Source organism: Peromyscus eremicus, chromosome 7 (genome assembly GCF_949786415.1).
Source record: "Peromyscus eremicus chromosome 7, PerEre_H2_v1, whole genome shotgun sequence".
In the NCBI taxonomy this organism is placed as follows: Eukaryota; Metazoa; Chordata; class Mammalia; order Rodentia; family Cricetidae; genus Peromyscus; species Peromyscus eremicus.
The window spans coordinates 58,443,575-58,471,074 of NC_081422.1; the positions used below are offsets into that span (position 1 = coordinate 58,443,575).

At 53.0% G+C, this 27,500-nt stretch overlaps 1 protein-coding gene across 1 annotated transcript in view; it reads right to left on the reverse strand.

The window, feature by feature from the left end:
• Window positions 1-556: 556 nt before the first annotated feature.
• Smad6 (SMAD family member 6) overlaps window positions 557-27,500 on the reverse strand; it is a 73,927-nt gene continuing 46,983 nt past the window's right edge. Inside the window, exon 5 of the mRNA XM_059268085.1 lies at window positions 557-1,507. Within this exon, the coding sequence (XP_059124068.1) occupies window positions 975-1,507 (533 nt within the window). The 3' untranslated portion in view covers window positions 557-974. The remainder of the gene's footprint in view (window positions 1,508-27,500) is intronic.

The window sequence follows — 27,500 nt, forward strand, 5'->3', positions numbered from 1 at the left end:
TGTGTGTGTAAGTGTGTGTGTCCTATCAAGGTCCTGAGAGAAGCCTCACTCCAGGGCTCAAGATGGGAATTAGGTCTCCATCTTGGAAGTAGGTCTTTCTTCCTCAGACTGTGGGGAGAGATGGTATTTTCTCCTTTGTTCAGAGCTCTTAGATGGGAGGCAGGGACCCGAGCCTCTCCCATCAGACCGGAACAGGGAAGGGACCTCTCTCATCAGACAGGCCTGCACTATTTCTCACCCCCCTGGACACGCCTCAGCATGGACAAGGAGAAACAAGCCCTTGCCTGGTTCTTATGCATAAACAAATCCTCTCTCCTTTTCTTTCCCTTTTTTCCTTTGTTCTGTAGCCTTGAACTACCGATGCCCCTGGTTCCACTTCCCAAGTACTGGGATTACAGGCATGTGCCACCATGTCCCGACAGCTCCCTTTTCAATAGACTCTCAAATTCAGTAAGTACTGAAACCATGTCCCTGATGGCTCGGAAGCCTACTGAAGTCCTGAAGGTTCCTCTTTGTAAGAAAGAGAGCTTTAAAAAAAAAAAAAAAAAAAAAAAGCTATAATGCAAACACTTTATTATCAAGAGTGACTGGTATTAGTTTTGTCTGGGCATTAATATTTTTAAAAAACCATACACCAAACCCAGGCTTTCCACCTAGTTCTGCTGTATAATTTTCTTTAAAAAAGGAAAGAAGGAAAGAAAGAAAAATATATCTGTATTGAAAGAATTACAAGCCAAAGTGCGTCTTTCTTTTTTCTCCATATACACACATTGCACCATATATAAATAATTACGTTGTAAAAATGACTCCATAATTACAAGTATAATATATATTTCCATATAATATATAAAACTTTATATTAAATCTAGGTAGATGATATCTGGGGGGAGGGCGAGGTTGTCCCTGGGGTGGCGTCTCTGGGCGCTGGTCCCCCGGAGGTGGGGGGACGCTGCAGCGCAGTGGCAGCCATGATGCTATCTGTGGTTGTTGAGGAGGATTTCCAGCCAACAGGGGCAGGAGGTGATGAACTGTCGAGAGTAGCAGGGTCCCCAGCCCTTGGCGAAGCTGATGCGCACGCTGTGTGGGTCGTAGGGGCCGTGGGCGGCGTCCACATGCTGCAGCAGCCCTGAGTGCTCAAAGTCGAACACCTTGATGGAGTAGCCCGGTGGCACTTTGCGCACGACCAGGGCGCGGCCTCCGGGCGCATCCAGAGTCGGGGAGTTGACGAAGATGGGGTGCTCGCCCCGGTTGTAGGCCCACACGCCGTCGGGCTCCTTGCTGAGCAGGATGCCGAAGCCGATCTTGCTGCGTGTGCGCCGCACCGACTCACTGCGCTGCTCCAGGTTAAGCTGGCCCAGGCAGAAGCCGCTGCCCTGAGGTAGGTCGTAGAAGATGCTGACGGCCTGGTCGTACACCGCATAGAGGCGGCCCACGCGCGTCCGGTGCTCCCAGTACGCCACGCTGCACCAGTGGCTCGGCTTGGTGGCGTCTGGAGACATGCTTGCATCTGCAGGGCAAACACAGGAAATGGCAACGTTATTGCGGGTGCGGAAGGGAGGGGAGTCTAGGAAAGATTTTCCATGTTCAACCAGCATATGTGTGCGAACCAACCCACTGTGTGCCAGACCGTCAAATAATTTAGTACACAGTGGGGATTTATCTCTCTTTAAAAAAAAAAAATCAAGACACTTATGTGTGTGTGTGTGTGTGTGTGTGTGTGTATATATATGTGTGTATGTGTGCTAGGGATCAAACTTAGGTCTTCCAGCTTGGACTCCAACATCTCCACCAACTGAGCAGCCCGGCCCCACCACCAACACCACCACACACACACACACACACACACACACACACACACACACACACAAGACGAACTTACAGTATGTAAACCAAGCTGCCTACTGTGTGCTAGACCCTGGAATACACAGATATGAACCACATCCAGCGCCTATCCACTATAATTTTACATCTAGGAGAGATAAACACCAACAAACACAAACAGAACCTATAATCTACCAAGCAAGTGTAGCAATCTTATAGGATTCTGTCTCCAAGGCCACCAGGGCCTGCCCAAAGTGCACAGCGGCCCACCAGGATGTGGTTCGAACCCCTTAGTCCAAGACTCCACTCCAACAGAGCTCCTCAAGGGGCCTCCAGCATAAGACAGGGGTCAGGTAGGGACCTCTTAGAGTAAGGCATGGCTGCACCTTTGCTGGCCTTCGACAAATAAGGCATAGTGGCACGTACTTGCTGTCCCAGATACTCAGGAGGTGGAAGATGCAGGATGGTTTGAACCAGCCTGGGCAACGGAGTGAGCCCCCTCCCCCCCAAATAATGCTAATACTCCCTGCCTCAGTCTCCCTGTGATCCTTACCAAGTGGATTTTCCGGGTCTCTGAGAACCATGGCCCCTTCCGAGCAGCACCCCTTGGCGGTTGCTAAGCGCTATTTTAAAAAGTGGGTTTTGCTCTCCACAGGATGTGGATGTTGTCCATTTCAGTCCTAATTCCCAGCCCTGGCGCCCCGGGACACCTTTTCACACATACAAGGATGCCTGGCTCCTAACAGGAAAGCACCCCCGGGGCTTTCTGTAGGCTGCCACCTTGGGCTGCCCAAGGACCCTATGACCAGGCTGCCATCTGTCACTCTGGCGCCACCCACAGGTTCCTCAGTCTGCTGAGGACTGCCAATCTTCTCACCAGCTAAAAGAGAGGTTAAAAAGGGGAGGGGGGGGGGAATCCTGGCTATCCTCAACTAAATGTCCTTGGCTAGCGGAGTTAGATAGCTCAAGCCCATGGCAGGTGACCAGGATCAGCGAGATCCTGAACTCCATCCTGCCAAGCCACTGTTCTTCTCCACACCCATCCATCTGGCCCAGGCCTGGGGAACTCGAGGGCCAGAAAAACAGAGCCATGCCTACTGGCCATGAGCTTCCGGTGCTGCTCACAGCCAGCAAGACTTCCTCTAGTGAGCCGGACCAAGTGAGGTCAGGAAGCTGAGTGCAGGAGCCTGGATTTTTGGGAGCAGAGCCAGGGTGGGTACCAGGCATCGTGGGGCATCTCCTATGAGCTAGGCACTGCTTTCATAGGTTAGGAAACTGAATCCCAGGTCACGCACCCCAGAATTCTGAAGCCAGCCTCACTGAGAGGGCACGCCTTTGTGTGTGTGGTGCCAGTGATGAAATGCAGGGTAGCCTGCACATGCCAAGCATGAAACCTCCCGCTGAGCTACACCCAGACCCCAGGCCAACCACGCTAGAGGGCGCTCTTCTCCATCCTCTAGGTCAGTGGTTCTCAACCTTCCTAATGCTGTGACCCTTTAATACAGTTCCTCATGCTGTGGTGACCCCGCCCTCCGACCAAGCGTAAATTTTCATTGCTACTTCATGAATGTAATTTTGCTACTGTTATGAATTGTAATGTAAATATTTTTGGAAATAGAGGTTTGCCAAAGGAGTCTTGACTGACAGTTGGTTGTGAACCGCTGCTCTAGGCAGAATGTCAGGCAGGCTCTTCCTTAAAACTGTACACTGGGCGGCTCACTTCTCTTAAGCCTCAGTTTCCCTATCTGTAATGGCAACTGCTCTAAGGGCCTGTGAGTCCGTAGGTGCTTACCTCACTCTCTCACTGAGGAAAGGAATCGCTGGGTACAAAGCAGCATCGCTCCAGGTCAAGGAAGCAGCTTCGCATAAGGGAGTGTGCAGGGGCCATTAGGCAGGGGGGAGAGGTGGGTGTGGGGGGGAGGGAGAGTTGGGGGAGGGGGGAATGTGGGGGAGGAATGTGTGGGCAGGGGAGTGTGGGAGTGTGGGGGGGAAGTATGTGGGTGGGGGAGTGAAGGGGAGTGGGGAGAGGAATGTGGGGGGGAGTGGGGGGAGGAATGTGCGGGTTGGGGGGGAGTGTGTGAGGGCAGTGTGGCGGGGAGATACTTTCTCTTTGCCAGCTTCTAGAGGGCTTTGTAACCCAAGTCCAGCTGGGCTAACTGTTTCTCTCAGCTCCCGGCCCTGATCCCTAGCCTGGCCACAGGATGCTTCACAGGGATGGTTCCCTCCCTACCTTATGAGCTGGGGTGAACAGCTCTAGTTCTCTGGCTCTGGGTGCCCAGGCTAGATCCATCTCTACCCCTGTGGCTCTGAAGCTGACTGGCTTCCAAATTCCAGAAGGTAGTCAGCCTCCTGCCCTGTGTGGACCTCTGTGATTACCCTCCTGGGCTGCTTAACTCCAGCATTCTCTGGTCCTGGACAAGGTGCCTGCTTGGGTCAGTGACTCTGGGGATGGCCTACTCCCCCACACTCCCTACATATGAACAGAGGAACCTCCATCCTCTCTGGGTCCTCTCCCAACGCTGCAAATCCGTACCACGCTGTGAGCACACTAAAGCAGAGGAAGGGAATAAATAAAACACATCTTAAGTGTCCATGTACCTAGCTCACAGGAAGCCTGCCCTGGAGGTGAGTTCAGCCTCAGGGCTGAGGGCAGTGGAAGGTGGTGGGCAAGGACTTAAGGACCCTGAGAGTGGCCTCTCCCAGCCTCAGAGCTCCCCCAGGATCATCTCATCTGGTAAAGATATCACACTAGAAAAGTGTGTGTGTGTGTGTGTGTGTGTGTGTACTGGGGGAGGGGGTGAACCCAGGACCTTAGTTAGGCATGCTAGGAAAGAGCTCTACCACTGAGCAACACTCCAAGCCCAAGCCACACTTTAAATGGGATGGGGAGGGATGGCACAGGGCTACCTCTGCTCTATTTTGTCCTGTGGGTACTTACTTTCTATACTTTCTAACACACATACCCCGCGCCCGGCCATGAACTAAGGAAAACTTGGTCTAGAGAGGGCCTGTGGGTTCCACAAGTGAAGTTTGGTGGCCTTATACCTGGAAGATGGCACCCTGGGTTGAGGCGGGGTGGTGGGGGTGGGGGGGTGGTAGTACCAGTGTGTAGAGTGATTTGCCTGAAGACACAAAGCCCAGACTGGCAAAGCTGGGGCCCGGACTTCCGATCCTTGAAAGAGTCAAACACTCTGAAGGACACAGGGCAAGGGCTGCAGCTGCCTGACTGGCTATGCAGCCACCAGCAAGCTGCTTCGTGAACACCCCCCTCCCCCGCCCGACTGATCAATCCCCAAGGGCTCTCTGCTCACTTGAGGCCATGGTGGACTTGCTAGAAACTCCAAGAGTAAATCAAGCAGGTGTAGAAAGAGACAGGCATTTTGCTCATTGGCTCCAGGCCTGTTGGAACAACCCCGGCAAGGGTACTCAAGCTTAGAGGCATGCTTTCAGGACAGTGGGTGGGACAGACCTTTTCACACTCTATAAAGCACCTTGGTGAGTTCCTGTGGTGCCAGACCTGCCCTGTAAGAGAAGGAATGGAAAGAAAACTGAAGGTCTAGAATGAACCTGGCTGTGGCTCCATGCTCACACCCACAACTCCTAAGAACTCAGTTTTGTGGAGACATGTCTGCTGCAAACTGATGTGCCTCGGTGATAGTGAGCGGGCAGGCTGTACCTGTGAGCCCACATGGCCCTCCTCTACTCAGGGATCGTATCTCTGAGTAGAAAGAGCCTTTTCTCTTTGGAGCTCCAGAGTCCTGGTGCTGCCATCCCACAGCCACCCGCCTAATTAGGAAGCATCTCTTTAATTGCAAATAAATACCGGGGGGAGTCAGACCAGACCAACATCAAAGATGACCGAGGTCTGACCGAAACTCCCGCTCACTCCCATTTCCCCCCTCTGAATCCCTGGCCTGCTCAGGGCCTGGCCTAGTTCCCAGCCAGCTATGGGTCCCGCTGGGAGGGGTGGACACGGGAGGAGGAGGAGGAATGCTAGGAGGCCGGCTTTCTAGCTGTCTCCTTTCTCAGCCTCAGTCTGCCTCTCTGACTAACAAGGAAGTAACTTCCATGCTCGCCTCTACATTTCTACTCCCAGCAAGCTCCAGGTCAGTCCCTTGCCTGGAGTCCTGCTCAGCCATGTATGACAGGGGGATGGTGCAGCCCTTTCAGGACACCGGTCAGCAATGAAAGGAACCAATTCCACAAACACGAAACAGCATGGATGGCCCTCAGGCGTACCGGCTTGGCCAAGGAAGTCACACACAGAAAACCCACGGAAGTCCAGAGACCGGAAGTTCTTAGTAGGCAGAACAGCTGATAGGCAATACAACAGGCAAAGCTGGGCTTGTCTACATGACCGAGGCCCCAGGTTCCAACCCCCACACTGCAATAAATAAATAAAAAATAAAAATAAAGGAGAAAGGAAAAAAATGAGGGGTGGGTCAGGATAGTTGACAGCCTGGGGAGTTGGGTGAGCAGGAAGGGGCTGAGAAGGATAGGAACTGGGGGTACAGACACTGTGAAGGGTCATGACCCAAACACGAGGCTAAGAAGGCTTTTGTTGTAGTTATGACATCTAGGGTGGTCTGAGCAGGTCCCCAGGTGAGCCAGGGGACGGCCCCCTGCTGTCTCCCAGAGGCACCCACATTCCTGCCACCAGAGGGTGGTGGCTGCCTGCTCAGAGCACCAGGCGACAGCCCCAACTAAGTAAGCCCCATGGTAGGGCCCAGCCACAGGCTGGCAGGCCTTCCTCCAGACTTCTCTGCCCAGCCAGGGTGCCGAGAGACCAACATGTAATTTTGTGTGTGGTGTGTGTGTGTGTGTGTGTGTGTGTGTGTGTGTGTGCTGGACCTCAAGGGGGCTGGCTGGAGTCTGGAGGAGGTGGGGAGGGTTGAAATCCCAAGAAATGCCTCTAGCTTCTTCGAATCAGCAATTTTCTGTCAAAACAAAGGGCAGGAGTGCGTTCCTGTGCGCTCCCCCACAGGACCCAGCTAAAGCCCGAGTGCAGTGAAACGTTTTCCTGCCCTCCCTTGTCTTTTGGCCACAATGCCCAGGGTGGGCTATCCCAAGAAGGAACCAAAAACATGCCCCAGTTAGATGGGAAGACAGAGCACTCTCAGGAGGCCTGTGGGGTGGTCCATGCCCTCCACATTCCTAACTTCTTCTGCTGGGCTTCACATCCTTCTGGGTTACACCCCTTCCCTGCCGCCAATTAAAAAAAAAAAAAGACTGCTCAGCAGTAAGCTCCAGGTAAGGACCAACCAAGTCGATTCTTGCAGAGTGCTGAGAAGAGAGACCAGCTCTTCAAAAACCAGAAAGGTGAAGCAACCAGCCCAGGGTCACACAGCAAGTTGGTGGCAGAACTGGAAATAAGCCTAGGGCTTCCTCTAAGCCCTTCGCATGGGGGCCTGCCCCCTCCTGGAAAACGACTTTCTTCTGTCCCATGTCATGTCTGTGGCTTCAAGTTCCCTTCATCCAACCAACAACAGCTTTCATCTGTGGCTCCGGGGCCTGGGAGCAATTACGCAGGCCCTGCATCTGGTTAACCTAACACCCCTTTTAAAGCCTTGTTTGCCCATTAGATAAGTAGTTTTTGTTATCAAACTTAGGGGAAGAAAGAGTTTCTACTGAACTCTCCTTTGTCCTTTGGAGCCGCAGAAAAAACGGCTTCAGGTTTTGCAGCCCATCCAGCGTCAAGCAGCATTCATTAACGGCCCGCTTTTCTCGAAGGGGGGGGAGGGAAGGAGGGCCTGTCCCCCCCCCCCCGTCCCCCCATCCCCCCCCCCAGGCTGCAGCAGCAGAGCAGGGAAAGAATGCGCTCGCTCGCTCGCTCAGGGCCATGTTAATGGTCAGCAGCTTAGAGTCAGCCAAGCCTCTGCTGAACTCGGTCCAGAAGGCGGCCCAGCTGACAGGGGTTTCCTCCTCCTAGCTCCCACCCACCTTCCCAACCCCCACCTCAGAGCCAGCACCTCTGGCTCCCAGAGGAAGCATGGCTTCCAAGAGGAAGTTCCTAATCGGTCATTACATCACGGGCCGGCCGGTCAGGCCACTGCTGGCCTGCCTGCCTGCACAGGCCCCACCGCAGGCGCTCTTTGGACTGTGGGTCTCCAGTCTGGGGACGCGGCTGTCCTCCCTTCCCCAGATGGCGACCTGGTTGTTCTGCTGGCAGGGGTGTGGTGGGTGCAGAGAAGGAGAATCCAGCAAGAAGAGGGAGAGGCCCGGGAACATGGGGTCCACTTGACTGGTGACCAAAAGGTCTCCACCAAAGAGGTGAAGCGACTCGCCAAGGTCACGGTAGAAATCGGCACTAGAGCTGGGATCAGTCTGGTATCGGCTCCATGGGCTTGGGTTCTGAGCACTGGAGCAGGAGCAGGGCAGCGTGCGTGCAAACCCCAGCTCTGTCCTTCACCAGCCATTTTAATGGTCCCAACAAAAAATATTCTAAAGAGAGACACTTGTGCCCCTCCCTTTGGCGATCAGACAACTGTCCCCAAGGAATTGGAATTTCCCCAGGAATCTTAAGCTGGGAGGAGGAAAAGGCTGAGGTCTGGTGTCAGTAAGAGGGGGAGCAGAGATTGCACACAGTTCTGACAACTTGTCAGACCACCTTGCAGGAGGGACTGGATCCCAGGACAAGGATGGGTCAGTGATGGGCAGGACCACCCCTTGGACCAGCTACACATCCTTCTAACGATCTGTTTAAACTCGAACCTCCCAAGTCAGTACCCTAAAGATGGTCTTGGACGGGCAGTCGCTGGACCTATTCATCTGTTCCTCTTCCCAAGGCTGCCACACTGAATATGTCACCTTTCTCTGCTTTTCATTACTCCTTGTCTCTCTAATTGGCCTACAGAGGATGGACAGCACAGCCCAGCTTGTACCCCCAAATGCCAGTAACACTATGCTATCTCAGGCAAGTGTCTTTTTGCCCCTCTGGGCCTCAGTCTCCTAAACTGTAAAATGGGAATGCAATCAGTGGTTACTTCACAGGGCGTTGGGATCCATTGCAATTGCACCAGATGCCGCCTGGTTGGAAATGAGCAGCCTGGAAATTAACAGGTATCACTAATGCTTGATAGATCTCAAGATCTAAGCTATTAAAAAAAATTTTTTTTTGGTGGGGGGCGGGTTGAGACAGGGTTTCTCTGTGTAGCTTTGGTGCCTGTCCTGTATCTCACTCTGTAGTCCAGGCTGGCCTTGAACTCACAGAGCTCTGCCTGGCTCTGCCTCCCGAGTGCTGGGATTAAAGGCATGTGCCACCACCACTGCCTGGCTGCTATTCGAATTATTTACATCAATTATATAATGCATAGTTCACAAGGATATTCATGTTGGGTGATGTCCATAGCAAAGATAAGATGTGCTAATGGAATTGAGACAAGGAGAAATAATAATGATAATGATAATAATAAATTGTCAACACTGAAGGAAGCCTTTACAAATGCCAGGCGGTGTGACACTCTGTGGACAAACTGCTAATTCTCTCAGCTCCTCTTGTGCTGTGGGGTGTTTGTGTGACGTCCGTCCGTGTGTGTGTGTGTGTGTGTGTGTGTGTGTGTGTGTGTGCGCGCGCGAACATGTGTGAGGAGGCCAGAGATCAACCTCAGATGCTGCCCCTCAGGAACCATCCATCCACCTTATTTTTTTAAGATAGGGCCTCTCATTGAACCTGGGGCTGGCCAATTATTAGGCTAGACTAGCTGGCCACGGAGCCTAAGGGACCCTGTCTCTGCCTCCCCTGCACTGGGATTAATAGGTGTGAGTCACCCTGCCCAGCTTCGATGTGGGTACCGGGATAGGAACTCGGGTCCTCATGCCTGGGCAGCAGATGCTTTCCCAACTGAGCCATCTCCAGGTCATCCCAGACCCTCTCACTTTCTGATAAAGGAGCTGTGTCAACTTAAGAAGGTTGTGCCCCAAGTCAGTAGCCAGGAAGCTGCAAGACTAGGATCTGATCTCCTGTCTCTCTCGGCTTAGAGATGGGGCTCTTCGTATTATTCCCACACGTGCTGCCAACCCCAGTGGCAGCAAGGATAGCGTCACAGGCACCGTGCCCAAACCTCTGCTCTGCCAGCTCTAAGACGTTGTGCTGGGCCATGCAGAGATGGGAGGGGTCCTCTGGGCTGGGGTGTAGCTTAGTGGTAGAGAGTGCTTGCGTGCTGACCAGCTTCCTGGAAGGGCAGAAAGGCTTCTCAAATGCAGCCTCTATCCGCTCTCCAGAGAGCCCAGTGCTCCTCTGAAACCATCCGTCTGTCTTTTTAGTTTCTTCTCCCTCACGTCCATGCGCTCCACTCCTCCAAACCACAGCAGGGAGTGTTTTCTGGGGGCTCACAACAGTGGTGCTGCCCAAGGAGAGGACTGCCATGCAGCCTACATCCTGCACCCATGAGCAATGAATGACCTTCCTGCTGCTCATCCATATGGTGGCCTGGGTTATCCTTAGAGGCGCCATCCAGGAGGGTGCTAGATCCCTCAGGAATCTGGTGATCAGCTTCCAAGAGGCCCAGCAGGCCCTGTAGAAAGGCCTTCCTTTCAGCCTCATTGCCCTGACCTTAGCCTGCTCAGCCTCTGGCCTCTGGTGGAACCAAGTGGCAGCCTTGGCTGTGCTGGATAAGGTTTCCACTCTTGCATCTCCTGCACAATGAAACAGATTCTGAAAAGATGAACTCCTCTAGCAGTCAAGTCCTGACCCAGAATAAGCTTCACCCACGTCTGCTCTGTGATTGCTCCCTGCAGGACAGTCTCCCCGTGAGCCCCAGGCTCAACCTCAGTGGGCAGAGGAACCAGTCAGAGAGTCCACATCCATCACATCCCTCTACAGCCTTCCACCTACAGCATCCCAGTCTTTCCTTGCCAGAGACTACTCCCCCGGCCCCGCTCCCCCGCCCCGGGAGTCTCTCCCCAGGCTTCAGTGTTAAGCTTGGCAGCACACCACCAGCCACTCCAAGAGCTGCTGAAAGGACAAAGATGAGTGTCATAACCAGCTCTTGCATGACAGCAAGTGGGGTGGGCAGATGGGGCCAGAGACACACCAAGACCCAACAGCTTCAGTGTAGGGAAAGACCACCACATCCCAAGGAGCAGGGAAGTCCTCAGCCCCTGGGCAGGAAAGCCCCAGGTGAAGCAGGCAGGTAGAGAAGGACGGATAAAGTGTGTGCAGTAGAGGGAGGGAGGGAGGGAGGGAGGGAGGGAGGGAGGGAGGGAGGGAGGGAGGGAGGGAGAGTTAGAGAGCAAGCAGTTAAGCAGCTTATGGAATTCAACCTGGTTTAGGGAAAGAACCAGTTCCCATCACAAAAGACTCTGACCTTTGCTCCCATTCCAAGGCCTCCCAAAGGCAGATGCTGAACCTCTGCTTACTTATTTACGGACCTCTAGGGCGGGCAAGCCTCACTTTTCTTACTGCCTCTGGAGTCTGGCTACAAATGGGAAGCTGGGGGCCTTCTCCTTCATGCTGTCCATGAGGGAACTGCTGGCCACTGGATTCCCAGGTGCTTATGGTTCACGAGAGGCTAGACCTGGGTCATCATCTTTGACCTTTTTTTAATATTATTTTATTTTGAGACATGGTCTCATATTGCCCAAGCTGATCTTCCTCTGTAGACAAGGATAACCTTCTGATCCTCCTGCTTCCACCTCCCAAGTGCAGGGATTACAGCTGTGCACATGCCCAGTTTATGAAATGCTGGAGACCCAGGCCTCGTATAATACAGGCAAGCGCTCTACCCACTGAGCCACACGCCCAGCCTGACTTTCCTAGTGAACTTGAGACCACATCAAACAGCATCGACCCTCTAGGGGTTCAGGTGGGGACAAATGGGACATGTGGTGGTTGGCACTGTGCTCCAAGTTCCCACCCTTCGGGTTCCCACAGAGGGACAACTGGCCCATCTCCATGCTTCCCTCATCTTCCAAAAGCAGCCTGAGGTTTCCTTGCACACTTCCTTCTACCTCAGACTTCACTTGGGACCCATAAAGTCATCAAGACAAAGCACCTACCGCTTGTCCTCCATCACCTCCTGCAGCCTGCAGAAGCCCACCCCCTCAGACCTCTGCTGTCAGCTCAGCTCCCTGCATTTTGAACACCACTACCCGGTGCACCCTCTGTCTATCCCGTATCTTGATCCATATGGCTCCAAGGCCACGGGCAGTGAGAAGGGAAGAGATGCCAGTCCAGATAGCTGTGCTTCTCTGAGCCAGGGACTGCATCTTCGAGGGCCAAGGCCACCTCTCTGATGGGGGATGAGCAATGTAAAATAAAAATGCAGGGCCCTTTCTTCAAAAATCACTGAAATTCTTAAGAAGGTGAAGCAAACATTTAATCAGGCAAGGACGCCTTCTAGGGGTGGTGGAACCGCCCTGTGATGGCCCACATGGCTTAGCCTTCAGAAGTGTTGGTTTCTTCCGAGGGCTATCCCATCCAAAGGTGGAGTGGAGCATTGTGGTGCTTACCTGCTCTGTCAAGGAGGAAGGCTGCAGATTCACTAAAGCTCGCAGGTACCTGACTGGCCATGGAGAGGCTTTGATCTCTCTGGGTCGTCTGGTCTACAAGTGTGGAGGGATAGGGACATGGCTTGGGTGGCGGAACTGGCTGTTACTTGCAAACACACCAGTCCATTTCACAGCCTGAGAAACCGAGGCATCTTGCAGTGGCACCCAGGTGGTCTGAACGGGGATGTCAGGGTGTTCGGGTGTTCTGCTGTCATCTTTATTTAGCTCTGGCTTTAAACGTTTACCCTTCCCACAAGACATGGCTGGGATATTGTGAAAGTCTGATGTCACTCAAAGGCCCGTGAGTTGCCTACCAAGGAAGAAGTGGTTAGGTGACCAGGAATGCAACCTGCACCTCCCAGATTAATTAATAATTGGGAGCTGGCCTCCACCCAGGCAGAGCTGGAAATATTCAGTGAACCCAGGGCTAGTTAACGACACAGAGGAAGGAGAAGTTCGCCTTTGCCTGTGGCTAAGATGGAATACACAATGGCCATGATTTATGGCCCGGATTACTTGGGAACCTCCTCAGTGGCTGACTGGGGCCCAGGCTTTAGGAATGCAGACGCCAGCAGCCTACAGGCTACCAGTGCCCATGGGAAGGGGGGAGGAAGGGTTGATGGCAGCTTGGCAGGCACCAGTCTCGTGGAAGGGGTGCAAGTCACATCCATGGGTGACCGACCTCAGGATGATGGACTGTGGTGGCCTACTGCTGGAACTGTGTTTGTAGAGGTTAATACAAAGGCCTCACATCTGGTCATTCTCACTGGCCAGAACGGTGACACCATTGGAGCTGTAGCTCAGTTGGTGCAGTGCTCGCCTAGCATGCATGGGTGCAGCTCCCAGTGCTGCATAAACCGGCCACGGCAGCCACGGCAGCCACGGCAGCACACACCTATAATCCCAACACCTAGGAGTTAGTTAGAGGCAGGGGCTCAGAAGTTCAAGGCCACTCTCAGCTTCACGGCTAATTCAAGGGCAGCCTGGACTACGCAACGTTTCTTAGTTCATCCACTCACTCCACCTTTCACTAGATGATGAAGGAACAGACATTCAGACACTGGAGGGAGGACAGGAAGTGGAACATGGGCAAAAACCCGTCCCCGTGGGTGAGACCCATGCCTCTGTCCATGCCAAGTCTTGGGGAGACTCTAAGAAGAAACCACGTGGGCTGGGAATGGTGGTGCACACTTTTAATCCCAGCACTCAGAAGGCAGAGGCAGGTGGATGTCTGTGAGTTCGAGGCCAGCCTGGTCTACAGAGTGAGTTTCACTCAGACCAGGGATACACAGTAAGACCCTGTTTCAAAGGAGGAGGAGGAGGAGGAGGAGGAGGAGGAGGAGGAGGAGGAGGAGGAGGAGGAGAAAAAGAAGAAGAAGAAGAAGAAGAAGAAGAAGAAGAAGAAGAAGAAGAAGAACACCAGCAGCAGCCCCAGCTTAGTGCACAGCCCTCTGCCAAGCAGTGTCTTTAATTCCTAAACACAAGCCATCTTCCCCTCCAGTAGGCTACAAGTTCAAATGGGCACTCTGTGCCACCAGGAAAGCGGACCGGTGGCTGCTAGTCGGGTGATGTCAAAACTAGGCCAGAATCCAGGTCCCAGATACTCAGGAGGCCGAGACAGGAGGACAAGAGGGCTGCTTGAGAAACCGAGCGGACAAAATACACGCAGCCATTAGCAAGAATAATTCGCTGCTGCTGGTAACTGCAATAGTGTTGTGGTCACTCCGCTAGCCCCACACCACACGGTGGTGCCCCGATCTCACTCCCAGCTGGTCCAGAGAAGGTTTCTGCATCTCCTGCTTTACCTACTACGTGCCTATGTCTGCTTCCCACTTCCAGTACTGGGGGTTGAATCTGGGAACCCCTGAATGCTAGGCAAGCACTCTACCACTGAGCTGTATCTTCAGCCCTCCTTTTACTGTTTATTTTGAGACAATTTCTCACTTCAGTTATCTAGGCTGACCTGAATTGTGATCCTCCTGCTTCAACCTCCAGAGGAGCTGGGATTACAAGCCTATGTCCCCACACTCAACTCATGATTGAACCCCAAAGCTTTCTATACCTCTGATGCTCTGGGGAGGCAGGGAGACTTTTGTCTTCTCTTCCCCCTAAGCACTGAGGCTTCTGGACAAAAAGCACGGATTTTGCCAAAATAAATTATTACGCACATAAAGCATCAGTAATTAGGTCCCATAAATCCAGGCTTTGTAATAATTCTGAAAGTAGCTGGGTCAAAGTTGAGGAAAAGTTTTGATAAACAAATGCAAAATGTAAATACGATTTAGAACAACTGTTTATCTTACTAGCGCTATATAAACAGTGCATCCCAGTTACACACTGCGCTCCTCTGTCCATAATGAAGTTCACCAGGGACCTCTCCCAGGAAACACTCCCAGCCAGCAGCAGTCTAGGATGGTTGAAAAAAAAAAAAAAAAAACCCACACAACCTGGGTTCTTAGTGTCTTTTCCTGTCACCCCTCACCCCATCATCCTGGGCTGGTGAAGAGTCCCTGAGTTGCTAGAGTTCTATATTTGGAAAAGAAGCCACTGGGATGGCTAAACTTCCCTGGTCCTCCTCTGGTAGCCAGTGGCCACCCAGGAAACAGTGGGAACTCTTGGCTCTACACGCCACCCAGTTTTCTGTGCCCAGCTTCAAGAAGTAGTGTTTCCTAGAGCCCTTGGCCAGGGGACCTTGCCAGCTCAGGCATTCCCACTGAGAGTAGGCAAGGAAATCTCTCAGGCAGCCCTGCAGCTCACAACCAAGGTGCCTGTTGGTGCCTTCCCTCTGGGGCGATCTACAAATTAGAGCTGCTCTTCTCCCCAGGAAAGCTGTGAGTGGACTAGGTGGTCAGGCAGGAGGCAGAAGAGGGGCTGGGGAGACAGCTTAGTCCATACAAGAGCCTGCTGTGCAAGCATGGGGATCTGAGTTCAACCCCCAGCACTCCTGTAAAAAGCCAGATGTGGTAGGATGATGCACTTGTAATCCCAGCACTGAGGAGGCAGAAACAAGAGCCTCTCAGAGACTTGAGGGACAAGTCAGCCTAATCAGTTAGCTCTAGGTCAGTGAGACTGTCTCAAAAAACAAAACAAAACAACACAACAACAACAACAAAAACAAAAACAAACAGGAGAGACGGCTCCTGAGAAGCAATACACAAGGTTGATCTCTAAGCCTACACATACTCCTGCACACACATCTGCAAACATGTGGCCCCGCCCTTGGCCGTAACATACACACAAGTCAGGGGAATTGAGGGGCCCAAAGATAAACATAGGGTGTGGGGTGGCAGGAAGAGGTTCCATGAGCCTGTGAAGCAGTCAGCTGATAGGGTGCCTTGGTCCTGGCTTGAGAGGGACAGACTGCAAGGCCCCAGAGATGTGGGCAGGGGGCCAAGCTGGAAATACCGAGGGTTGTTCCAGCTTGGAGAGGTGGCCCTGCCAAGTCGGGAAGGCGGTGCTGACGGGGATGGTGCGTGCGTGTGTGTGTGTGTGGGGGGGGGAGATACTGGCAGGTTCCGGCCAGGTCTCTAAGGGGCACAGAGTCAGGGGCAATCTCTTATGTCTTGAGGCACATGGGGGCTGGAGTCTAGCCAGGGAGACCCAGGGTACCTCTGTCTTGGCACTATCCCACAGCACTGCAGCATAAGGACCCTTCATACTGGCCTTGGAGACATTGGTCACTCTAGTACACAGGACCATTCTATCATCACTTACCAGCTCCTGATCCCAGAGATGCTCATCAGATCTCACCAAGACCACCTCCCACCAGGGGCTCTGTAGCTGCCTCCCTTGTAGACATGTTGGAATCTTCTAGCTCACCAAGACCCTGACTGTATGCAGGGTGAAGGAGCCAGCCCTGAAGTGGATCCCAAGGCTGGCCTCTGAGAAGAAGTCATCCTTCAGGGTAGGAAGATTGGTGTATTGAGGATACCTCCATCTCACTTACGTTCCCAACTCCTCTGCCCCTTTCTGGTGGGCTTTACCTATTTCTATAAGGCTGGTGCAGAGCGCTTCCCTAGCAGGCACAATGTCCTGGCTTCCATCCCAGCCCTGGAATATATATGTATCAATAAGAAAATAATAGCACAGCTTGCCATATGAGTATGTCCTGCCACAAGACGGACATCGCCCAGACACCATGGGGACCTGACCCTCATCGGTCATGCAGTCTGGCTGCAAGGTGAGCAATTCAACCCCTCTCCCTCCTCTTGACATTTACACTAAAACTCACAACCCAACTCCCTTCGTGGTAAACACGCAATTAGCACGTCACTCTTGTCAGAGTCCAGCCACTTCTACCTTGCAAAGGGGGCCCCTCCTGCTGGCTCACCACACAGCCAACAGAAAACCACCCCAACCCAGGCCTTGAACACGTGGAGCTCCACTCAGAAACGGTGGAAGCGCACTCCCTGAAGGGAAAGCGTGGGCAGGGTGTTTTCAGAAGCCACTCATTGTGGCCTTGGGCTCGGGCCAGGAGAACTGCCACCGAGGTGCGAGCCGAGAGCGTTTGCTTGGGAGGCTGTGCTCTTCCTGCACCAGACAAATGCCCACTGCAGGCAGGGCCAGGAGACTGAGGTGAGAAAATACCGGGCTGTCAAAGGAAACTCAGGAGACTCTTGTTTATTCCTTCAGGTCAGTGCCGAGTTATTTAGGGGCTTATACACGTTTGATTGTTTTCTCCCAACCAAAACAACACGAATAATTCCAGCTGCTGCCAGAGTTACCTCCAAGCCCATAAAAAGCCCCACTCACAGGCACTGAGAGTCACCGTCCTACTTCTGCCTCCGAATGGGTTCTGTGTATTGGGGAGACTGGCCACCATCCCAGTGGGTCACGTGGAGGTTTCAGGGTGAGGGGGCTTGCCCATCGTATAGTAGTAGAACTCTGAAAACTCCAGGGGGCTTTGCAACTTGATATCAAAAGGCAACATCATGCCGCCTCAAAGAGGAACCTGGGGGAAGACAGAGGTTCTAATGGATTTGTGGAGAATAGCTCAACCTCAGAGCCGGAGGTCACTGAGCTCAACCTTCTCCATTTAGAGAAGAAGAAACTGAGGCTTAGAAACAGAAATCCCTGGACCTGGCAAGTGGACCCTATCGTGGGCACCAACGAGCCCAAGAAACCGAGACAAGGACTACCAATGAGTCCAGCCAACATGAATTCTTTTTGCAAAATGGTCTGTTTGTTCTTATGGGTAGCAGGGAGAGCCCCCCCATCCCTACCCCCGGCTGTCGGAATAACTCCCGGCCTGTGCCTGAGAAATGACCCGCCCCGGCACCACCATGGACTCTCAGGCAGAGGATGTGCGTTGCAAAAATGGGGCAAAGTTTCCTATTCTGAAGATAACATTGTAAGACACAGGAAGTCTGCGAGCAAGGCCTGTGTTTCCAGAAAGCCTCTCGGCACACTCGTTCACAACCACCTCCACTGAACAAGGCTTCTAGACAATCTGGGGGGGGGGGGGCGCGGCGGGCGGAGCAGGTTGTGCAGGACAGGGACAGTGCTGTGAATGACAGCAGCCATGGTCCAGGTAAGGGGCCAGAGAGTGACTTTACAGGCCACAGGCTCACTGGGCCTCCCAGCAGCACAGCCTGAGAATCCTCTTCACATCGTGGCTTCCACAACCACAACAGAAAAGGGTTAAAAGAGCCTTCTACTGGGGCCCTCAAGTCAAGATTCCCAGGCCCCACCCCTGGAGACTCTGATTCATGGGTCCTGGGTGGAGCCTGAGATTCTGTGTTTTGCACAAGATTAGGAGGCCCCTCTGCTGGCTCCATGGGTCATAATGGCATGAGTGTGGAGGATTCAGCAGCCTGGCACAGAGGTAGGAGAGCTGGCTTCCTCATCAACGGATGACAAGGGCAAGAAGACCAAACCCAATCAACCTCCTAGCTTGAGACGGACGCAGCTGCTCCAGTGCCAGGCCTGGGAGACGGATGGGAAGGCGACACTCTGGAGCCAGCATGATGACTCTGACTCAGGGGGTCTGGGTGTGTTTGAGGACAGGCCCTTGGGAGAGTGTATACCTTTCCGGTGGGATGTGGAATCCAGGATGAGGGTTCCAATCCTGCCTCTACCACCGGTCCAGAGGAACACCTGGGATAAAACGGTCTTAGCGTCTCTGGGCCTGTCTCTGCAGCTGTGAAATGGGTCAAGAACACCTGTCACAGACAACTGCTGGAGGATGACAAAGACCTCACAGCTGGCAGGTTCTGTGAGCTCACCGCATGGCGGGCACAGCCACTTCTCAGAAGGTCCCTGACAGCTAGCCATTTGTAACCGTCCTGCTTTACTGATGAAAAGAAACTAGGGCCTCCTGATCCACTCAAGGTCATGACCAGAGGCTGGCCCAGGATTCACACATGCAGTCTGAGGCTGTACTCCAGGCAGGAAGGCTCCCCACTCAACCACCTTCCTTCCTCTTGCCTAGCACGCCTCTGTCTGTGAGGACACGACCTGAGGAGAACATTATAAATGAGGGACAGCAAGTCCAGCTATGGGGAGAGGGTGAGCAGAGATTTGGAGGCGGGGTGTCAAGCAGATGAAGTATGGGGAGCCACAGTGCGGGACAAGACAAAGCCCAGCACCCAAGTGGAAGACAAGGCTACCATGGGCTTCTCTGACCTGACCCCAGAACCACAAGAGGTGCAGTAAAGGATGTGGCTGCAGAGGCTGGCTGGGAGCCCAGCACAGGAGACCTGGCATCTCTGACTAGGTGAGTGCTGGCGTCCTGTGTGGGCGCAGCAAGCCATGGCATGATGGTGGGGGGTGGGGGTCCTGGACCCATGCTGTCCCCACTGTCCTTGTGTGCACACCCAGCAGACTATAAAAGGCCTGGACTCTGGCCCTCACTTCCACTGGATCCTAGAACTAACAACCCAATACTAGAAGGTGGGGGTCTCTGCCAATGCTGAGTGGAGGAGTGTGCACAGTGTGAAGAAGAAACTTCTTGGTTCCAGGCTCCAATTCAGAGGTAAGACACACTATTTATTCTCGATTTAAAACTCCAAGGAGGGGCTGGGCAGATAAAGTGCTCACCACACAAACCTGAGAAGCAGGGTTTGGATCCTCAGAACCAACGTAAAAGCTGGGTACTACAACCCCAGTGCTCAGAGCTGGGAGAGGTGGTAGGGAATTGAGGGGGTGGGGAGTGACGACAGCCTCGTCCCTGGAGCTCACTGGTCAACAGGCCTACCCAATCAGTGAGCGCCTTCGCCCCTACTTCTCTTCAGTCATGAGCGCCAGGGGGGGTTTTAGATGTTTATTTCCATTGTTTTAAAAAACACATTTACTCTGTGTGTATGTTGGTGTGTATGTTGGTGTGTGTGTGTGTGTGTGTGTGTGTGTGTGTGTGTGTGTGTGTGTGCAGGTGTGTGCAGGTGCCCAAGGAGGCCAGAAGAGGGCTATGGATTCCCTGCAGTGGAGTTATAGGTAGTTGTGAACTGCCAGATGCATTTGCTAGAAACCAAACTTGGGTCCTCTGGAAGAGCAAAGTGCTCTTAACCACCGAGCATGCCTCCAGCCCCAGGAGTTAACTCTTAGGAGCAACAGGGAGTGACATGGAAGAGACACCTGCTTTATCCACTGGTTTTGACTTCTTCTACCAAGATCATACAGTTATACTACATAACACCACCCTGCTCCAGGTCTAACGACAAAGCAGGACTTCTAAAGCGCCAAGAGGGTGGAGATGGAGTGCATTTGGTAGGGTGCTTGCCTGCCACACACCAAGCCCTGGGTTCAATCCCCAGCATTGTATAAACCGGCCACGGTGGCACACACCTATAATTTCAGCACCCCAAATGTAGGGACAGAAGGATTCTAAGTTCAAGATCATCTTTGGCTACATAATGAGCTCTGAGCCAGTCTAGAATACATGAGACAGAGGAAAAGGAGGAGGAGGGGGCAGCAGAGGCATGACACACAGAACTCCCCATAAATACTATCCTTTGGTCAAGTCATTAGAGATGAAGAGGCAGGAGGATTGCCTCAAGTTCAAGCCCAACCAGGTCTACCTAGTGAAGCCTTATATAAAAAAAGGGGGCGGGAGGAGGAAAGAAAGAAAGAAAGAAATGAAGAAGGAAAAAGACCAGGCTTGGTGGCACGTTCCTGTAATTCCAGCACTTGGGAAACAGAGGCAAGCAGACCTCCATGGAGACCAGTCTGGTCTACAAAGAAATTCAAAGCCAGACCGGGTTATATTGACCTTCTGTCTTAAAAACATTCCATCAACCAAGTTCCAGGACTTTTCTACCGAGTGCCTCCATTCTGACTGGTTTTATGTTTTATGTCACCTGGACACCAGCTAGAGTCATTTGGGAAGAAGGGACCTCAATTGGGAAGATGTCCCCAACCAGATTGGCCTCTGGGGTACATTTTTTTTTTTTTTTTTTTTTTTGATTAATGACTAATGTAGGAGGGCCCAGTCAACTGTGGGTGGTGCCTGGTGGGTAGGTGATCTTGGGTGCTATAGGAAAGCAGCCTGAGCAAGTCAAGGGGGAAACCAGTAAGCAGCCCTCCTCCAAAGCACTGCTTCAATTCCTGCCCTGACTTCCCTCGGTGATGGAGTGTGACCTGAGAGTTGTAAGCTGAAATAACCCTTTCCTGCCCGACTCGCTTTTGGTCCTGGTCTTTATCACAGCAGTAGAAACCCTGACTAAGACAGTAGCATCCCTCAGACACAGCAACTTGATATAAAGGGAGTCAGCGTGGAGTTCGCTTCAAGGAGGGACCCCACCCCGTCAGTCGTATCAGTCATAATAGTGTGGCTGTCCCTCTCTTGTCCCGCTGGGCAGCTTCTCTACATCTGCAGAGAATCCGATGCCTCCGACCCAGACTCCAGGCTGGGCCCTGTCACCTGCCTGCACTTCCTTCTTGGCCTGTGGACATCTAAGTATTCACGGTAGTGTTCATGCTCAGGGCAGGACAGGCCCCTCAGGGCCCTGAACTACTTACTGTCTTGCCTGCTCTCCAGCCACGTGGGCAGGACATCCCACAGCTGAGGGACGGAGCCCGGAGGGGCTGAAACAAGTCAGAACAGGCCAAGGCCCAGAGGCCAGAGACTCAGCCTTGAGGAAGGGGAGTCCGGACGGCTGTCCCCAGGAGCAACAGGAGAGAGAGAGAGAGCAGCTCCAGCAAGTCCCAGCCTGTCTCTGGGCCTCTGCCTGCACCACAGGCCAGTCTGTCCATTCTCTCAGTGCCCAGGGCCTCTGCCTTTCTGGCAGCTCCTAATTAGGGCAAGGGTAGCTAAAGGAGCCCCCAATCCCAACGAAAGGGCACTTCCCACTGTGTGTACCACGGTTCCTGGGTACTTCCCACTGTGTGTACCACGGTTCCTGGGTACTACCTACTGTGTGTACCACGGTTCCTGGGCACTTCCCACTGTGTGTACCACGGTTCCTGGGCACTTCCCACTGTGTGTACCACAGTTCCTGGGCACTTCCCACTGTGTGTACCACGGTTCCTGGGTACTTCCCACTGTGTGTACCACGGTTCCTGGGTACTACCTACTGTGTGTACCACGGTTCCTGGGCACTTCCCACTGTGTGTACCACGGTTCCTGGGCACTTCCCACTGTGTGTACATGGCTCCTGGGCACTACCCACTGTGTGTACCACGGTTCCTGGGTACTTCCCACTATGTGTACCACGGTTCCTGGGTACTACCTACTGTGTGTACCACGGTTCCTGGGCACTTCCCACTGTGTGTACCACGGTTCCTGGGCACTTCCCACTGTGTGTACCACGGTTCCTGGGCACTACCTACTGTGTGTACCACGGTTCCTGGGCACTTCCCACTGTGTGTACCACGGTTCCTGGGCACTACCCACTGTGTGTACAAGGCTCCTGGGCACTACCCACTGTGTGTATCATGGCTCCTGGGCATTTCCCACTGTGTGTACCACGGTTCCTGGGCACTACCTACTGTGTGTACCACGGTTCCTGGGCACTACCTACTGTGTGTACCATGGCTCCTGGGCACTTCCCACTGTGTGTACATAGCTCCTGGGCACTCCCACACCCGGACTTGCCCCTTCTGAGGCAGGTCTGGGGTATACACCTCTTATCCTCCTGGGCTCCAACATTCCATCAGGAGCCAGTGGTATGTGAGTTTACAGAGGCACTCCCTTGCATCTGCTGGGGTCTCGGCAGCCTCTACACTGGATCTTTATATTGCTGGGGGACAAGGCTATCCCCTAAACTTCACAGATGGAGAATTCAAGACAGTCAACAGCAGGGGCCTCCAGGTTCCACCTAAGCATAAGGATTCTGAGTTGGGCTTTTACCCACCACAGGACAACTGCCTCAGATAGACATGAAAGTGGACTGCTTCTCAACAATTTAATTGTTGTTGTTGTTGTTGTTTTGAGACAAGGTCTCTCTCTATGTAGCCCTGGCTGTCCTGGAACTCACTATGTAGCCCAGGCTGGCTGTGATAGAGGAGGAGGAGGAACGCGCCTTCTCAGGGACAAGAAACAGCCCTGTTCCCCACTCCAACCTGCGGCCTCTGGCCACTTGACTCCTGATTTACTGCGTTACTCATGGCACGTGACTCCCCCACTCTGGCCTTCGCGTCTTCAGACCAGGGGGCTAGACTATCAGTAACTCTGCTGCCCCAGAACCACTGGGGCAGATGGCTTTGGGGTGGAAGGTTCTGCTGTGAAGAGGGGACCCTCCCCTTGGTGGGTATGTGGGAGGGAGGGAGGGAGGGAGGGAGGGAGGGAGGGAGGGAGGGCAGGCAGGACAATGGAAACATGCATTTCAGAGCCGAAGTAAACAGCCCTGTTGGCATGGCAGAGCAGGCAGAGCCCATGAACCGGAATCCTGAAACCGTTAAAAATAGGAGAAGAAACGGCACAGCTCACATATTTTTGCAAAGCTGAGTTAAACCAACATCTGCAAAAAATATCCCCGTTAAACAGAATCGCAGGGTTTCATTAAGTAAATTGCAAGTTGGCAAAAATTCTGAAAGAAAGGGGAAAAGCCACGGGCTGGCCTGTAATTTAAACCTTATTTTAACTGTGACAGTATGACTGCAAAAGGGCTCCTTTCCCAAACGAAAGGAAAAATAAAATAAAATAAAATCTAAGGGAAAAAATAAAAGTTTCTTTTTTTTCCAAGAGGGCCTCCCGCACACTGCCCCTCCCCTGGCCTCCAAGCAGGCAGCATTTTCTGTAATCACAGTGGTACCTAGTGCCCCAGTTTTCCCACGGATACAACAAATGGGGGCGGGGGTGTGTGGAGAGGAGGGAGGAAAAAGTGAACACACAGACAGAGCCACCACTGTCACCTCTAATTAGGATAGTTCCCCCCCCCTTACCAAAATGGCTAGAAGCACAGAACCCTGGGACACTTCCCTTCCCCCCACCCCAAAGCCTTGAAGTCCAGCCCCACTGTGGCTTCTCCTGGCTAGACATCTTTGTGAGGTGGAGGCTGGGCCCAAAGGCCAGGGCATATGGGGGGGCGGTCCCCTGCTGCTCCTCAACCTGGAGCATCTATCATTCATCTTTAAAGTAGGGTACAAACAGCAACCACTGCCCACAATCTGGGGTACTGGTGGGGCAGTGGGTGGCCAAGAGAAAGGACCCTGTAACATGCAGGGGGCCCACAGAGGCCAGGGAGGGCTGGGGGGCCCCCTGCAGCCAGGCTTGGGGCTGAAAGAAGTAACCAGTGTGGCCTTATAAAGGCCACTAAAGCGGAAGTGATGGGAACTTCCTGGTGCTTGATTCTGCAGCTCCTGGATCTTATGCTAACTCCCACCCCCACCCCACTGCAACCTCTGAAGGAATCCTGCAGTCAACCATCTAAAACAGATCAATGGCAGCTGCCCACGCCTCCCCACCCTGCCTGAGAGGATCCAAACATCCTCACCTGGTGCACGTGGGAAACGGAGGGAGGCCAAGCAGTGAATGGATCTTCGCCACACGGCGGGGAACCCAACCCTGTTTCCACACTAATGGGGCCTGGAAACCCAGGAAGACCTACCTACCTGGTAACTTCCTGAGGGCAAGCAGAGTATCTGCTGGGTGATTTCCTGGAGCTGAGCTGTGACCTACCCCAAACACCGTTATGAAAACTTTGAAGGGTACAGAGAGCCAATCAACAGCTCCTTTCTTCCACCAACCGATCCATTGTTGAACCATTGTTGAAGTTTCAAACAAGATTTCATACAAAAAGATGCACTATGAGCGTATAGTAATTTACAGGGCCAGCACGGGAAAGACACTTACCCAAGGTCACAGAGCAAGTGAGCAACAGGAGGGACTGTGAGTCAAGCCTCCCGCATGTCTGACCCCCTGAACCCCACCCTGATCCTCCTCCTGGCCCTAACTTGCTTCTGCCAGGAGCCAGAGTCTCATGGACCCTTGCCCTGGTGTCTTCGGTAACTTGTGAGCTCTGACACTATGGTTCTCAACCTTCCTAAGGCTGGGACCCTTTACTGCAGTTCCTCGTGTTGTGGTGACCCCCAGCCATAAAACTATTTTGTTGCTACTTCCTAACTGCAATTTTGTTACCGCTATGAATCGTAGTGTAAATATCTGATATGCAACCCAAAGGGGTTGTGACCCACAGGTTGAGAACCACTGGTCTAGAGTCAAGGTGCTTTTTTTCTCTGAGCCTCAGAGAAGTCATTTGTAAAACCAGGACTGTGATTAACTGTGCCTCAACACCTAATCACCCTGTGATTAACACTCTCCAGACAGGTGTCAGGACTCTGGGAGACACTACAATGGCTCTGCCGGGTCAGCCAGCAGGTATGCATTCCACACAGCCCCATCTGGCAGGCCAGAGACCCTCTGGGAAATCCATATAGTGTACACCAAGGAGAGTGGCTGAGCCCCTCCACAGGGCAGCAGAGCCTGAGGCTGGAGAGGTAGATCAGCAGTTAGGAGCAAATAATGCTCTTATAAGACGATAAGTTCAGTTCCCAGCACCCATGCCTGGCAGCTCCCAACCACCTGTAACTCCAGCTCTGGATCTGACACCCTTCTGGATTCTGTGGGAATTGCACTCATGTGCACGCAACCCCCCCCCAACCCCCCCCCCCATGTGCACACATAACTAAAAATAAAAGGAGGACCCGCAGTGTTGAGCTCCTCCTACCCAGGAGAGTTACCAGAGCTGCACACAGGGCTATGGATGAAGTGTGTGTGTCCATACACAAGTGTGGTAGTTGGAGAACACAGCCTAGACAAAGGGAGTGTGGCTGGGCGTGCCAAACTAGAACAGTCCTTCATCACAAAACAAGCCCACCCACTCCTGGGTAGAGTCACCCGGCTGCGGATGCGGGCATCGGGAGACACAGGCCAAGGACAGGCTGCCAGTGACAGTGGCAGTCTCCACGCTGAGAGAATTAGAAAGCACAGAATCGGAGGGCTGCGAGGACCGGAGCTGCCCGCTGTCTCTGGGATATAAGGACAGCGCGTGCTCAGGGGCTGGCAAGGCTAGGATGCCTGAGGGAAGTGGCTGTGGCACTCCAGGGAGGTAACAGAGGTCACTGTCCTGCGCGCCCGTATGGAGCTCTTGCCCTCTTACCCTCAGTAACAGGTGCTTCCCCAAACTCCACAGTTACGAATCTTTGTGGGCAGTTGAGGGAAAGTCTGGAAGTTTCCTCTTCAAATTCAGCGAGGGATTCGGGGGTGGGAAGGTCTGAACCAGGCAAGGTAGGGCGAAAGTTATGGATCCCAGGAACCATCTTACCATGGTGGGGACCGAATAAGCCACGCTAGTCACTCTTAAGTCAGGGTCACCCAGCATTCCTAGTCTCTGATATCATGTGACTCTGGGCACAAACAAGTCTCTTCCTTTCTCAGAGCCCTAGTTTCCCCATCTGTGAAATGGAATATTTTTTAGCTTTTATTTTCTTTGTGTATGTGTGTGTGAGGGGGTGGTGGTTATATATCTGTGTGTGTGTTCCTATGTGTGCATAGGTATGTGCAGACTTGTGTAGGGGTCAGAGGTCACCCATCACGTGTGTTCCTCACTTGCTCTCTTCCTAATTTTTTTGAGACAGGGTCTCTCACCGAACTAGGATCTCACTCATTTGACTAGATTGGCCACCCAGAAATCCTTCTGTCTCTACCTACCCAGCACTGGGATTGCAAGCATGTGCCACCATGCCCGGCTTTTCACATGGGTTCTGGAGTTCCAAGCTCGAGTGCCCGTGCTTGTGTGGCGAGCACTTCATCAACGGAGCCATCGTTCCGGTCCCCTGGAACGGACTCCTGAGCTGAATGACCTGACATCTCTCACAAAGGGACACTAGGGGATTTGCGAGAGGAGCTCCATGCCAACACTGCCTGCTGGGCTATGTCCAAGGTCACCCAAGGGAGCCAGACTACAGGACGGACCAGGAAAAGACATGGACCTCAAAGCTGGAGCTAGGGAGATAGGGAGGAGCCACAGGACTGCCCAGAGATGGCCTGACTCACACAAAGCCCAGAGAAGCTAGCTGCCCACTACTAAGGTGACGCCAGGACAGGCTGGGCACTCTTCCCACCCATCCCTGGACACACCTTCAGCTTTATCACCTACTCTTCACGTCCAATTCTAAAAGAATGGTCCCAGTGGGCCTCGGGGCCTGTGTGGGAGGCTGTGGAGAAGCACAGCCAGGGATGATGATGTTCCTTGGTACCTGAGCTCATCAGCACACTGGCAACAATGAGGCAAACTCTGGGATGTCCATCATGTCGTCCACATCTAATGAGCAAGACCACAGCGCATCTCTGTAAACCCTGTTACATCCCAGGTCTCCGGCCCCTGGACTAGTGGTCCGCTCCTCAGGAAACCCTCTCCACACAACCTGGAGCACTCCCAATACAACATACAGAGGTCTGTATGGGTTTCTAAGTGGACATCTGTTCCATTAAGCTGTGAGCATTTTGATGGGAGAACCAGCTGCAGTACTAAGAGGAACATCTGTCTCAGAAGAAGGACTCAAAAGTTGCTCATGTTACCTGCAAGCTGGGGTTAATGCTGGCATTCTGGGCTCCAGCTGGGGGTTCCTCTACACAAATGGTGCCAATGGCCAGGTCTGTGGTCTGCCAGGACCATAGCATCTAATACCAACCAGCCCAGGCCCCTGACCCACCTATCCCAGTATAACCAGTAATCTCTCCTGAGGGGCAGAGACAACACCAGCTTCCTGGGCCTCAGTGTCACTAGTACAAAAAAGAACAACACTCTCAATGG